Below are 14,172 nucleotides of genomic sequence, written 5' to 3' on the forward strand. Positions count from 1 at the left end.
TAGAGCTTTCTTTTGGTGATATTTTATCGCCTCTGACAGTTTTGAAAGAAAAAACAATATTTTTTACTTTATGCTCTAAAACATATCCAATAAAAATTTTTAAAAAATGTATTTTCTTCATCCGTTTAGGGCAATATGTATTCTGCTACATGTTTTTGGTAAAAAAAAAATCCCAATAAGCGTATATTGATTGGCTTACACAAAAGTTATAGCGTCTACAAACTAGGGGATATTTATTTATTTATTACTAGTAATGGTGGTGATCAGTTATTTTTAGTGGGACTGCGGCACTGCAGTGGACAAATCGGACACCTAACTGACACTTTTGACACTTTTTAGGGACCAGTGATCATTGATAATATGCACTGTAACTGTACTATGACACTGGCAGGTAATAGGTTAACATCAGGGGCGATCAGAGGGTTAAGCGTCCTCTAGGGAATGCTTTCTAACTGTGAGGGGAGTGGATGCACTGCAGGAAAAGAGAGATCACACAAGATCTCCAACTTCCTCTCTCACAGAACGGTGGTCTGTCTTGTTTACATAGATGTTTTCTGTCTTGTTTACATAGGCAGGCATCTCTCCTGTAAACGATCGGCGGATCCCGGCGGCCATCGCGCCTGCTGGACCCACTGACTGGCTTCCACTGTGTCCAATCACAGTGGAAGAGAGTCGAACTTCAGACCCACTGCACGAAATCACATACCTGTACGTGATTTTGCTCTGGAAGGCCGCCCTGCCGCAGTATATCTGCGTTAGGCGGTCCTTAAGTGGTTAAAGAGTGTTTCAGAAACTGCTGAATTAAAAGGCAGCCCATAGATGAGTCATATTGTTTTGTTCAACCAGCAGGTTGAATGAAAAAAAAAAAGACTCAATTCCCCCATACACGCATTCGATGTGGATGAGAGAATCCTCCTGCTGATGTATTGTATTCTGACTTCCCTGCTGTCAGAATGTACTGATCGGGGTTTCTGGCTATAGCCAGTGTTGTTGATCGAGCACGGAGAATCGAACAGACTTCTGTACAACCAACCCGCACATACATGGATCGTAATTAAGCTGGTAAATGGTTCTTTAGTTCTCCAAGATGTGTGGAACAACCTACCTGCTGAGTTGCTTCAAAACTGTGTGCAAGTGTACCTAGAAGAATTGACGCTGTTTTTAAGCCCAAGGGTAGTCCCACCAAATATTGATTTGCTTTACATTTCTCTTCTCACTTTTCTTTTTGTAAATTGATAAAAAATAACAAATACTTTACAGCATTTCTTCGAACCTGCCTAAAACTTTTGCACAGTATTGTATATATATATAGGTTGGTAACGGAACCCAGAACCTCAGTGTTGCCATGTAGCAATATTGGGCCAGATTCAGGTAGGGAGCGCGTATTTGTGTGTGGGCGTGGCGTATCCTATTTACGCTACGCCTCCGCAACTTTGACAGGCAAGTGCAGTATTCACAAAGCACTTGCTCCTTAAGTTGCGGCGGCGTAGCGTAAATTGGTCGGCTTAAGCCCGCCTAATTCAAATGTGGAAGAGGTGGGCGTGTTTTATGGAAATTATTCGTGATCTCACGGAAATGACGCTTCGAACTAACGGCGCATGCGCCGTCCGTGGACGTATCCCAGTGCGCATGCTCCAAATCACGTTGCAAAAAGTCAATGTTTTCGACGTGAAAGTAACTTACGCTCAGCCCTATTCACGGACGAGTTATGCAAACGACGTAAAACGTGAAACATTTGACGGCTGTCCGACGTCCATACTTAACATTGGATACGCCTCCTATAGCAGGGGTAACTTTACGCCGGAAAAAGCCTTACGGAACCGGCGTATCTTTACTGCGACGGTCGAGCGTACGTTCGTGAATAGGCGTATCTAGCTGATTTACATATTCTAGGCGTAAATCAGCGTACACGCCCCTAGCGGGCAGCGTAAATATGCAGTTACGATACGACGGCGTAGGAGACTTACGCCGCTCGTATCTTAGCAATATTTAAGCGTATGTCAGTTTGAGAATACGCTTAAATATACGATGGCGGGGATTCAGACTTACGACGGCGTATCTACTGATACGCCCGTCGTAAGTCTACATGAATCTGGCCCATTGTTTTGATAGCTTTTAATATATAACATTACAAAGTGTCAACTTTATATAGGCTACGTAAATGCAAATCATGTTTGTTAGATCATTTATTTGATTATTAGGAAAATATTCAAAGATTTATATTATATGTGCCTATAATTTTTTATTTTTTTTTGCAAATATTTAATTTAGAAAATGAAATGACATGGGTTTTAAATCAGCATAGCCAACATTTAATCGTCAAATACTCAGCAACAGATTTTTAACTATAAGAAGCAGTTTTACTTAAAAACCAACCAAGGATGTGTAAGCAGCAAGACTCAGCTAGATAGTCCTTGCAGTAATATTTCTTAAAGCTACAACGCCATTAAGGATTGTGTGTGTTTTATACAAATTGCTACAAAAATAACCTTTTTGCAAAGTTTTTTATTTTTTTTATTTGTATAAACTTTCTCGCAAACCTATTCCCTAGCAATTCACATTGTGACTGGATGACACCTCCTCCTGTTCATTAGCATAACCCTGCCCTGTGTGTATACAGGTTGCTATGCAGCCATGTCTCCTGGAAACATTTGTGCTCATTGTAGTGCTGGCAGAGCTTTACTCGTTAGCTGACAGCGGAACGACCCAGACAATATTTATATTCCAATTCCCTTAAAGTTGTCTTTCAGTCCCTTGAGGATGAGTAACAGCAGCCTGAGCAACAATGGTGATTCCCCATCTCCATCCAGCGTCCCAGGAGCCATGGCAGCTTATGGAAGCAGACACCTTCATAATAATAGAAATACAGCCTTCCGTTCTGTCTCTCCAACTATCTCACTAACACGAGAAGAAACAGAGGTACACTTTAAATAATATGATGTTCATTAAATATAGAATTGTATATTTTTTTTTTATGTGGCTCACAAATTGTCAAAATATTTGGCTGTTAAAGGAAGAAAATTGATATAAAAAAATATTTTGCACCAAAATAGAGATATTGAAAAATGTATAAAGCTGCTCCCCTTGCTAATGTAGAAAAACTACCTAGTGTGAAATTATAACTGGTGGGGGCGCCATAGGTAATATATGATGTACTTGTTATAGAGTGATGCCGCGTACACACGATAATTTTTCGGCATAAAAAAATACGTAGTTTTTCAGCATGTCCAAAAAACGACGTTTTTCCAACTTCATCATTAAAAACGACGTTGCCCACACACCATCGTTTAAAAAAAATGATGAACAAAGCGCGGTGACGTACAACACGTACGACGGCACTCTAGGGGAAGTTCTATTCGCCTTTGGGCTGCTTTAGCTGATTCTGTGTTAGTAAAAGACGATTTGCGCTTTTCTGTCTGTTACAGCGTGATGAATGTGCTTACTCCATTACGAAAGGTAGTTTTACCTGAACGAGCGCTCCCATCTCATAACTTGCTTTTGAGCATGCGCGGGTTTAAAACGTCGTTTTAGCCCACACACCATCATTTTTTACAACCCGAAAAACAAATTTTTTTAAAACGACGTTAAAAAATGCAGCATGTTTGAAAAAAAAAATTGTCGTTTTTCAGAAGCCGAACAACGATGTGAAGCCCACACACGATAATTTTAAATGATGTTTTTAAAAACGTCGTTTTTTTTCATGCCGAAAAATGATCGTGTTTACGCGGCATAACTGTTAGGTGGAACTACTAAAAAAATCAGCTTTCCAACCATACAAAGTGCTATAAAAATAAAATCACATAATGATATTAGCACATAGTGAATGTACTTTGGACAAATTATAAACGTGCAAAGTGCTGTAATAATACACCTATAGCGCCCCCACCAGTTATTATTTCAAAGAAAGAAAATTGTCATCGGTAACATTCTTTATTTTATTAATGTTGTTATGATATAAAGATGCAATGAACACAGTAGATTATTATAATATACATTAAAATGGTTGTATGTTACCAATAAACAGTTGACAAAAAGCTACTCTTTCTTTGCTCAAATTGCTGATCCATCAGCCTGGCCAAACTTGTTCTAACGTTAGTGCATATGTAATGAAAGGATTATTCCCTTTTCTATATGAAAAAATGGGAAACATTGTATCATAATTTTCAGTCCTATATTTAGCCCCTTCTCATTAGGTCATCTTAGGCCCCGTACACACGACCGAACATGTCTGCTGAAACTGGTCCGCGGACCAGTTTCAGCAGACATGTTTGGCCGTGTGTAGGCCCGAGCGGACCATTTTCGGGCGGATCGGACAGGTTTCCAGCGGACAACTGTTTCCTGGACTTGCTTTAAAACAGTCCGCCCGGACATGTACGGTCGTCTGTACAGACCTACCGTACATGTCCGGCCGGCCGCCATCCCTCGCATGCGTCGAATGACTTCGATGCATGCGTGGAAGCATTTAAAAGGCAGGCCCGCCCACGTCGCCGCGTCATTGTCGCGGCGACACCGCGTCATCGACGCGGCGACACCACGGACACGCCCCGCGTATTGTTTACGCACGGACTTCTGTTCGATGGTGTGTACAGCCATCGAACAGAAGTCCCCGGGCAGACATGTCCGATGAAAACAGTCCGCAGACCGGTTTCATCGGACATGTCTGCTCGTGAGTAAAAGGCCTTACAGTCCACATACTTAGTTTTCTACAATCATCAACATTTGGTAAGGGTACATTTTTGGATATGTCAACACTGTGTTGTCATACCTTATTATTAAAGTAATTAGCAGTGTGTACAGAGTGGAGTGCTATGGTACATAAAATAAAAAGGAGCAAAGCAGTGTGGCATAAATAACCTGTAGTGCAGCATATGCATTTTGAAGGTCTAGGATATGTAGCATATAAAGTATGGCATTCCAGGGTACGTAATATGCAGTACAATATATGGGGTGCAATGTATAGTGCAAGGTATAGAGTGTGGTGAGTAGCCACATACATTGCCGGGTATGGATCGTGGAAGTCCAGAGAACATTATATAAACAGCAGCATACAGTATATTGTGTGTTAGTTCAGAGCTTGTAATGTACAATGTAATATATGGAGTGATGTGGTCCAAAGTATGCAATTTACAGTGGAATGCATTGAATGTGGTGTAACTAGAACCTTCAGGGCCCCAGTGCAAGCAATCATGGCCCCTGGCTGAGGCCCTTTCCTCTGTGCCGGGTGGCGGAACACCAGGGCCCAGTTGCAAGCGCAACATTTTGAGACCCTGGTAGTTGCCATGTCAGTTTTTTTTATTTTTGTTATTTTATTTTTATTATTTTTTTTACCATTTTATTTTATTATATTTTTTTACAATATTTTTTTCTGAGTTTTTTTTTTAAAAAAATGGAGTACGTTGGGGGACTTTGGTGGGAGGGGTCTTGGAGGGGTCTAAACAGACTTCTGATGTTCCACCTTTGAGACAGAGAAAAGAGGTTATGGACACAGCCCTTAATGTCTATATTTGCAGCCTTAGCTACACAAAATGAATGGACAGGTATAGCCCTGTGCAGAACTTCCTGTTCATTCACAAACTGAACTGAATCGGTACTGATCACTGACTCTGTCTATTTAGACAAGGAAGGGGCTGGTAAATAACATGCTTACCAGTACCTTCCCCGCTCTCAATCCTAACAGAATCCCCTGCAGCAGCTGGTGGGAGAGGGGAGGGGGGAACCTGGCAGACAGGGCTGGACTGGGACAAAAATGTGGACCTGGACTTCATCCAGACCTTCCCAGGGCACAACACATCAGGGTACAGTGCACATCAGGGCACGGTACAGAGCTCATCACATCATGGCACAGCACATCAGGGTACAGGGCACAACACATCAGGGTACAGCACATCAGGGTACAGAGCCCAGCACATCAGGGCACAAGGCACATCAGGGCACAACACGTACAGGGCAGATCACATCAGGGTACAGGGCACAACACATCAGGGCCCATCACAGCACATCAGGGCACACCACATTGAGGGCACGGGGCACATCAGATCACATCAGGGCACATAGCACATCAGGGCACAGGGCACATCAGGGCACATAGCACATCAGGGCACATAGCACATCAGGACACATAGCACATCAGGGCACATAGCACATCAGGACACAGGGCACATAGCACATCAGGGAACATAGCACATCAGGGTACAGGGCACAGCACATCAGGGCCCATCACAGCACATCAGGGCACACCACATTGAGGCACAGCACATCAGGGCACGGGGCACATCAGATCACATCAGGGCACATAGCACATCAGGGCACAGGGCACATCAGGGCACATAGCACATCAGGGCACATAGCACATCAGGACACAGGGCACATAGCACATCAGGGAACATAACACATCAGGGCACGGGGCACATAGCACATCAGGGCACAGGGCACATCAGGGCATGGAGCACATCAGGGCACGGAGCACATCAGGGCATGAAGCAGAGCACAGGGCACATCAGGGCACAGAGCACATCAGGGCACATAGCACATCAGGGCACGGAGCACATCAGGGCACGGTGCACATTAGGGCACGGGGCACATAGCAAATCAGGACAGGGGGCACATAGCACATCTGGGAACATAGCACCACAGGGCACATTACACATCAGGGCACATAGCACATCAGGGCACGGAGAACATCAGGGCACAGAGCACAGGGTACATCAGGGCACGGAGCACAGGGCACATCAAGGCACATAGCACATCAGGGCACGGTGCACATCAGGGCACGGGGCACATAGCACATCAGGACAGGGGGCACATAGCACATCAGGGAACATAGCACCACAGGGCACATAGCACATCATGGCACAGGGCACATAGCACATCAGGGCACAGGCCACGGAGCACATCAGGGCTCAGAGCACAGGGCACATCAGGGCACATAGCACATCAGGACACAGAGCACATCAGGGCACGGAGCACATCAGGGCACAGAGCACATGGCATAGGGCACATCAGGAAATGGGGCACATCGCACATTAGGTAACATAGCACATCAGGGCACATAGCACATCAGGGCAAGGGGCACATAGCACCTCAGGGCACATAGCACATCAGGGCATGGGGCACATCAGGACACGAGGCACATAGCACATCAGGGAACATAGCATCACAGGGCACATAGCACATCAGGGCACAGACCACTTAGTACATCAGGGCACAGGGCACATCAGGGCACAAGGCACATCAGGACACAGAGCATATCAGGGCACAGAGCACAAGGCACATCAAGGCACAGGGCACATCATGGCACGGAGTACATCAGGGCACGGAGCACATCAGGGCACGGAGCACAGGGCATAGGGCACATCAGGACACGGGCACAGGGCACATCAGGGCACATAGCACATCAGGGCACAGGGCACATCAGGACATGGAGCACAGGGCACATCTGACACAGGGCACATCAGGGCACAGGGCACATCAGGACACGGGGCACAGGCACATCAGAACACATTGTTTACCAGCCAGCATGCAGAGTAGCGCAGGAAGCGTGTGTAATAAGTTCTCTCTCATGTCCTGCTGCGGCTGCTCCCCACCCCCCGGCGGCCCCTCCACTCTTGTCGTCCATCCCAGATAATGTCACAAGCAAATGAGGATGGATGAGAAGAGAGGAGGGGCCGCTGGGGGGCGGGGAGCAGCCGCAGCGTGACATAAGAGAGAACTTATTACACGCGCTTCCTGCGCTACTCTGCATGCTGGCTAAATCTCGATCTACCCATCAGGCGCCAGCTGTTGGCGATTTACGGGTAGATCGCCGCAGACCTCCGACCGGCCCACTGAGCCATCTCCTGGTAGTCCCGATAGCCAGTCCATCCCTGCTGGCAGAGCTGCGGGGGACGAGGAGTGCCAGGAGAGAGCACAAGGGGTCGGGAGAGAGCTCAGGGGCCCGGGGCAGCAGAAAGAAACTATGGTAACTATACTGTATGTTAGAACTGTGCTTGTCCTCTGCCACCATCTTGCAGAGGACATGGTTGAACTTGTCATAGGTTGCCATTTTTTTGAAAATCACAATGTAGGCAATAGGGGAAAATGGCTATCTCTTCTGCAAGCTGGTGTAATACATCTTCAGTTCTAACGTTCTATTAAAGTTGTTTTTTACTATCCTCACATGTGTAGTTCACAGTATTAGATTGGGGGGAATGCAAATGCCACACTACACTGCACATATAATGGCCAGAACCACCACACTTCAGGGGTGTAAGTACAGGGGTCACAGGGGGTCGCAGTTGCAAACTGGTCTCCCCCATCAGGGGGCCCATGCGACCCTCTGCACTTACACCTGGATAGGAAGGGCGGCGGGGGCAGTGGCATATAGAGAAACCGATCTCCTCCATGTTCCTCTTGCAGCCGCTAAATGCCTGTAGGAGGGAGAGGAGGAGAAGCAGTCCGCCCACCGCTGCAAAAATTTAAAACCAGCAGCGTCACATACTGCAGCTGCTGGCTTTTAATAATAGGACACTTACCTGTCCTTGAGTCCAGCAATGTCGGCACCACAGCTGACTTTTCCATCAGCTGTCGGGTGCTGCCGCCACCATTGTAGGTAAGTGTAACCCTGCAGTGTAGGGATTTTTTTTTAAAAACACAGATTTTTACATACTTATCCTAGTTTTACTGAGGCTGGCAACCCTGATGGGGCCCCCTAGTGGCATAGGGCCCTCGGGCAGTGCCCAAGTGACCAAATGGTCAGTCCGCCCCTGTTGACAGTCCATGTAGCAGAGTCTTTTTAAGACCCTCGCTCCTGGTTTTGGTGCACTTTTAGATAAGGTAGGGACAGATCACCCCTCTGTCAGGGACAGTATTAGAGGCAGGGAAAGATGGCAGATGAGTAGAGAAAGCACAGGGATCAGCTTATCTTCCTGGAAACCTCCCTACTTGGGCTCAGACAAGACAGGCCCCAACGGCAGACAATGTCAGCTCGGTCCATTAAACGCTGTTATTACCAGTTTGAGTTCTTTCCGTCAAGTTTGTTGTGAACTGTTTTCCTTGTATCCATGCAAATTCTGTCAATTGCATCTGGACTAAGTGTTTGTTATTGCCATCACTGCACCCACCCACACTTGGCGGCAGTCGCCAGATTATTTCACATCCCGTAGTGGGTGTGGAAGCAGGAGCAGGCACCATCATGGCACAGTTAGGATTGGCCATGGCCTGGCCTTGGTGCCTAAGTTTAATGGCTCCCATGGCGGAGTGGGAGGGAAGGCTAAAGAGTGCTGTGCACCTGTACCAGATTCCTGCTCAGCTGATCGCGGAGCTTAGTCATTAACTCCTTGAAGGATGATGCCCGACAAGCAGTAATGGCTCTACTGGAAGAGGACCGGGCCACCCTGGAGCAAATCATAAAACACCTAGAGGGCCTGTTTGGAGAAAATGGGATGGTCCCAGAGCTGATGCAGATTCTTTGTCCAGAGACAACAGGTGGGTGGCAGTCTCACGCACTTTGCGGTGGCACTCCAGTGTCTCTGGAAATTACTGGAAGAAGAAGGATGCATGGGATTGTTCAGAAATCTTGGATTCAGGCCACAAACTGTGAGGGGCAGTTCTTGGCAGAGCTGAAAGCAGGCCCAGTCAGGAGGGCACTGCAGGACGGAATTAGAGAACAACCCAACATCTCTCACGAGATTGTGGTGGACACAGTTGCCCAGGAACAGAAAGATGGTAGCAATAACAAAAAGTATGATCTGCTGCATATGAAAAAAATAAGGCTTTGGCCGACTATAAGCTGTCCACCTTACAGACTACAGTAAGGCAATTTGCCTTGGACGTGGCTTCTCTGAAACAACAGGTGTCCGTGCTTTAATGGGATTCTACATCGCCCTTTAAGGGTAATAATCTGCTATGAAGGGACCAGGAGGAAGACCATAAGTGATGGTGGCGTGGATGTTATGGGCATGTGAGCATGAACTGTGGCAGGCCTAAAATTAAAAGCACCTGCAACAAAAAACTAACAGCTTCCGGGCAGACGGACGACCCCCAGGACCAGCAACACGAGGTCCCAGCTAACCACAGTCCATGGTTGCCCCAAGCCCAATGGTGTCTGCCATTGTCAATGACCTGGAGGTCCAATGCCTAATCGACAAAGGGTCTGAAGTCACAGTGACTTCTTTATTCATCCGTTCGGGATGATAGATTAATTGGACCTCTCCTGCCTTTCCCTTAAAGCAGCCAACAACTTGCCCATCCTGGTGGAAGGTATCACCTGGGCAAAGATCCAGATTGACAACCAGTTGGTGGATTGGGTAGGAGTGGTAGTGACACGTGGCCCAGTCAGCTCTTCAGTACCCATTGTTTTGGGCATGAATGTGTTCAAGGACCCAGTGACACCTGGAGAATGGCTGGCTACATGCACCCTGTCCAAGGTTCACAAGGGAAAGGTCCCAGTACTTGATCAACTTGGGCACCAACCCATTTGCTCTCTCCAACCATGCTAGTTTAGCAGACTTGTACGTGATACCCTGTCACATCATCCCAGAAGCACAGCCTGTGTTTGGTGCACTTTTAGCGTGTGGATAGTGTAGGACAAGTCACCTGTCTGTCAGTGACAGTATTAGCGGCAAGGAAAGGTTAACGTTGAGTAACGTTGAGTAGGGAAAGCATAGGGATCTGCTCCTCTTCCTGGAAACCTCCCCTATTGGGCTCGGTCTGGCCAGGCTTCAGTTCGCCCCTCCAATCAGATGCTGTTAGCTTGGCTGAGACCCGCTCCACTACACGCTGTTTTCAATCTTGAATGTTCCTGGTTGGGCTTCTTTCATCTGGGCTTGTTGGGAACTGTTTGACCTTGTCTTCAATACAAGTTCTCTCAATTGCACCTGGGCTGAGTGTGTGTTATTGCTGCCATACCACGTTGCACCCACCCACAGTCTTACCTACTTTCAGGCTGCTCCAAGCTGTTGAGGTGATCTCTCCTGTGTCAACTAATGGTGGCTGCAGGGGAGATGGCTAGTAAAGCCTGGACATCAGTCAAAGGCTTCAGTGGCCCATTCTTTGTCAGTGCTGCCTCCTATAGGGACAGCTTTAAGACTAATTTTGTGCAAAGCCAGAAATCTATTTTTAGTACACCTAAAGTTACAGTATAAAATTGTGAACCTGCAGGGTATTTACTGCCTTAGGAATGTAAACTGGATCTGTGCATTTGAAGCTCAGTTTACATTCTGACACTTGGCCTATGTGCCAGGGTTACTGAAGTCCTACGCATGTGCAGGAGTAATGTCATCCCATGCCGGGCGGTCAATCAAGATGGATGAAAACCGGCACCCAGAAGAAGCTGGGGAGAAACTGCCAGCAAGGGACTTGGATGTCAGACTGTTAGAGCTTAGGTAAACATGTTTACCATTAGTTCCCCTTCAAGTTTGTATCTTTTCAGACATAGGTTTAAGGTGCTGCTTCTTGTAGATGAAAGATAGGGCTGCTTTAATGCTAACCTACAAACTAGTGATATTGAGTGTGTGTGTTCATACTAAATTACATTCTATTTTTTTATCAGGCACAAGAGCACTTTAAACGTAATAGAATATATGTGGACCTTATGGACGATACTGTGGGAACCAAAAGTGGTAAGAGGTATGAAATACTAAAAGACTGCAAGTAAACAATAAAATAAAATGAAGTACCACGTTGGATGATGGGGTAAACAGTTCAATCTTTGAATTTGCGGAAGATACTAAGCTAAGCAGGGCAATAACTTCTCTGCAGGATGTGGAAACCTTGCAAAAAGATCTGAACAAATTAATGGGGTGGGAAACTTCATGTCAAATGAGGATTAATGTAGAAAAATGTAAAATAATGCATTTGGATGCCAAAAATATGAATGCAATCTATACACTGGTGGGAGAACGTCTGGGGAAATCTAGGATGGAAAAGAACCAGGGGGTCTTGGTAGATGATAGGCTCAGCAATGGCATGCAATGCCAACATGCTGCTAACAAAGCATGGTCCGGCCGCACCTAGAGTAGGCTGTCCAGTTCTGGGCACCAGTCCTCAGGAAGGATGTACTGGAAATGGAGCGAGTACAAAGGACAACAAAGCTAATAAAGGGTCTGGAGGAAATTAGTTATTAGGAAAGGTTAGAAACACTGAATTTATTCTCTATCAATTTACAAATACTATACTGGTGACCCCACAATAGGGATAAAACTTTTTTGCAGAAGGGAGTTTAACAAGACACGTGGCCACTCATTAAAATGAGAAGAAAAGAGGTTCAACCTTAAACTGCATAGAGGGTTCTTTACTGTAAGAGCGGCAAGGATGTGGAATTCCCTTCCACAGGCGGTGGTCTCAGCGAGAAGCATAGTTTAAAAAAACTATTAGATAAGCACCTGAACGACCACAACATACAGGGATATACAATGTAATACTGACATATAATAACACACATAGGTTGGACTTGATGGACTTGACAGAAGGCTGTAGTGAACAGACTAGCTTTAATGCTTTCTTAAGCTGGCCATAGATCAGTTGTTGTTTTTTTCGTTCAGCCAGTGAACTGAATGGAAAAACAAACCAATTCCTCCATCCACACAAGTAAGGTAAATGAAAAAATATTCCCAGCTGAGACATTGTATTCTGACAGTGGGGTTCTCCATTGTCACAATGGACTGAACAACGTCCAGTCCAAAGGTTTTCCAGCATTTCTGTTTAACAAAAGTCAATGTAATCATCAACTTCTGTTAAACAGGGAAGCCCACACATGGATTGAAATTCAGCCAGTCCTTGCTTAACCCGCCACATTTCAATCTAACTATTGCCAGCTTTAGTCATTGACTTAAGTATGTGTATCAGAAGTATCTGTGAAGTGCTTATCATCATAGGTCAGTACTTCAGCAAAAGGGGGGAAGTATTACAGCCAGGAAATAACATTACCAACTGTGAGATTAAACTCAGTTCGACCTGTCAATAAACCTTCTGTGAACAGATTGAAGTTTTTGTCATGGCAAATTAAAATAAAACATGCAATACATCTATGCAACATATGCACATGTTTACCCCTTTAACCACTTCCCGCCCGGCCTATGGCCGATTTACGTCCGGGAAGTGGTTATGAAATCCTGACAGGACGTTCTAGAACGTCCTGCAGGATTTCATGCCGCGCGCGCCCGTGGGGGCGCGCATCGCGGCGATCGGTGATGCGGGGGGTCAGTCTGACACCCTGCATCTCCGATCTCGGTAAAGAGCCTCCGGCGGAGACTCTTTACCACGTGATCAGCCGTGTCCAACCACGGCTGATCACGATGTAAACAGGAAGAGCCGCCGATGGCTCTTCCTCACTCGCGTCTGACAGACGCGAGTAGAGGATAGCCGATCTGCGGCTCTCCTGACAGGGGGGGTTAGCGCTGATTGTTTATCAGCGCAGCCCCCCTCGGATCGCCACACTGGACCACCAGGGATGCCCACCCTGGAGCACCAGGGTGGGCAAAAAAAAAAAAAAAGCCAAAAAAAAAAAAAAAAAATCTAAAAAAAAAAAAAAAAAAAAAACCATAAAGAAAAAAGATGCCAGTCAGTGCCCACAAATGGGCACTGACTGGCAACAATCAGTGCTGCCACCCCAGTGTCCATCAGCGCCACCCCAGTGTCCATCAGCGCCACCCCAGTGTCCATCAGCGCCACCCCAGTGTCCATCAGTGCCACCCCACAGTGCCCATCCATGCCCAGTGCCCACCTAGCAGTGCCCATCTGTGCCACCCATAAGTGCCCATCTGTGCCGCCCATGAGTGCCCATCTGTGCCGCCTATGAGTGCCCAGTGCCGCCCATGAGTGCCCATCAGTGCCGCCTATGTGTGCCCATCAGTGCCGCCTACGTGTGCCCATCAGTGCCTCCTACGTGTGCCCATCAGTGCCGCCTATGTGTGCCCATCAGTGCCGCCTATGTGTGCCCATCAGTGTCGCATACCAGCGCCGCCAATCAGTGCCACCTCATCTGTGCCCGTCAGTACTACCTCATCGATGTCCATCAGTGCCATCTCATCGGTGCCCATTAGTGCCGCCATATCAGTGCCCGTAATTGAAAGAGAAAACTTATTTACAAAAAAATTAACAGAAAAAAATAAAAACGTAATTTTTTTTTCCAAATTTTCAGCCTTTTTTTAGTTGTTGCGCAAAAAAAAAAAATCGCAGAGGTGATCAAATACCACC

The 14,172-nt window shown here is 46.4% G+C and overlaps 1 protein-coding gene across 1 annotated transcript in view; it reads left to right on the forward strand.

The window, feature by feature from the left end:
* The first annotated feature begins 2,630 nt into the window (after positions 1 to 2,630).
* CCDC170 (coiled-coil domain containing 170) overlaps positions 2,631 to 14,172 on the forward strand; it is a 97,443-nt gene continuing 85,901 nt past the window's right edge. The window contains exons 1-2 of the mRNA XM_040350880.1: positions 2,631 to 2,919; positions 11,528 to 11,604. Of these exons, the coding sequence (XP_040206814.1) occupies positions 2,761 to 2,919; positions 11,528 to 11,604 (236 nt within the window). The 5' untranslated portion in view covers positions 2,631 to 2,760. The remainder of the gene's footprint in view (positions 2,920 to 11,527; positions 11,605 to 14,172) is intronic.

The sequence above is a fragment of the Rana temporaria genome, chromosome 4, assembly GCF_905171775.1.
Source record: "Rana temporaria chromosome 4, aRanTem1.1, whole genome shotgun sequence".
Taxonomy (NCBI): Eukaryota; Metazoa; Chordata; class Amphibia; order Anura; family Ranidae; genus Rana; species Rana temporaria.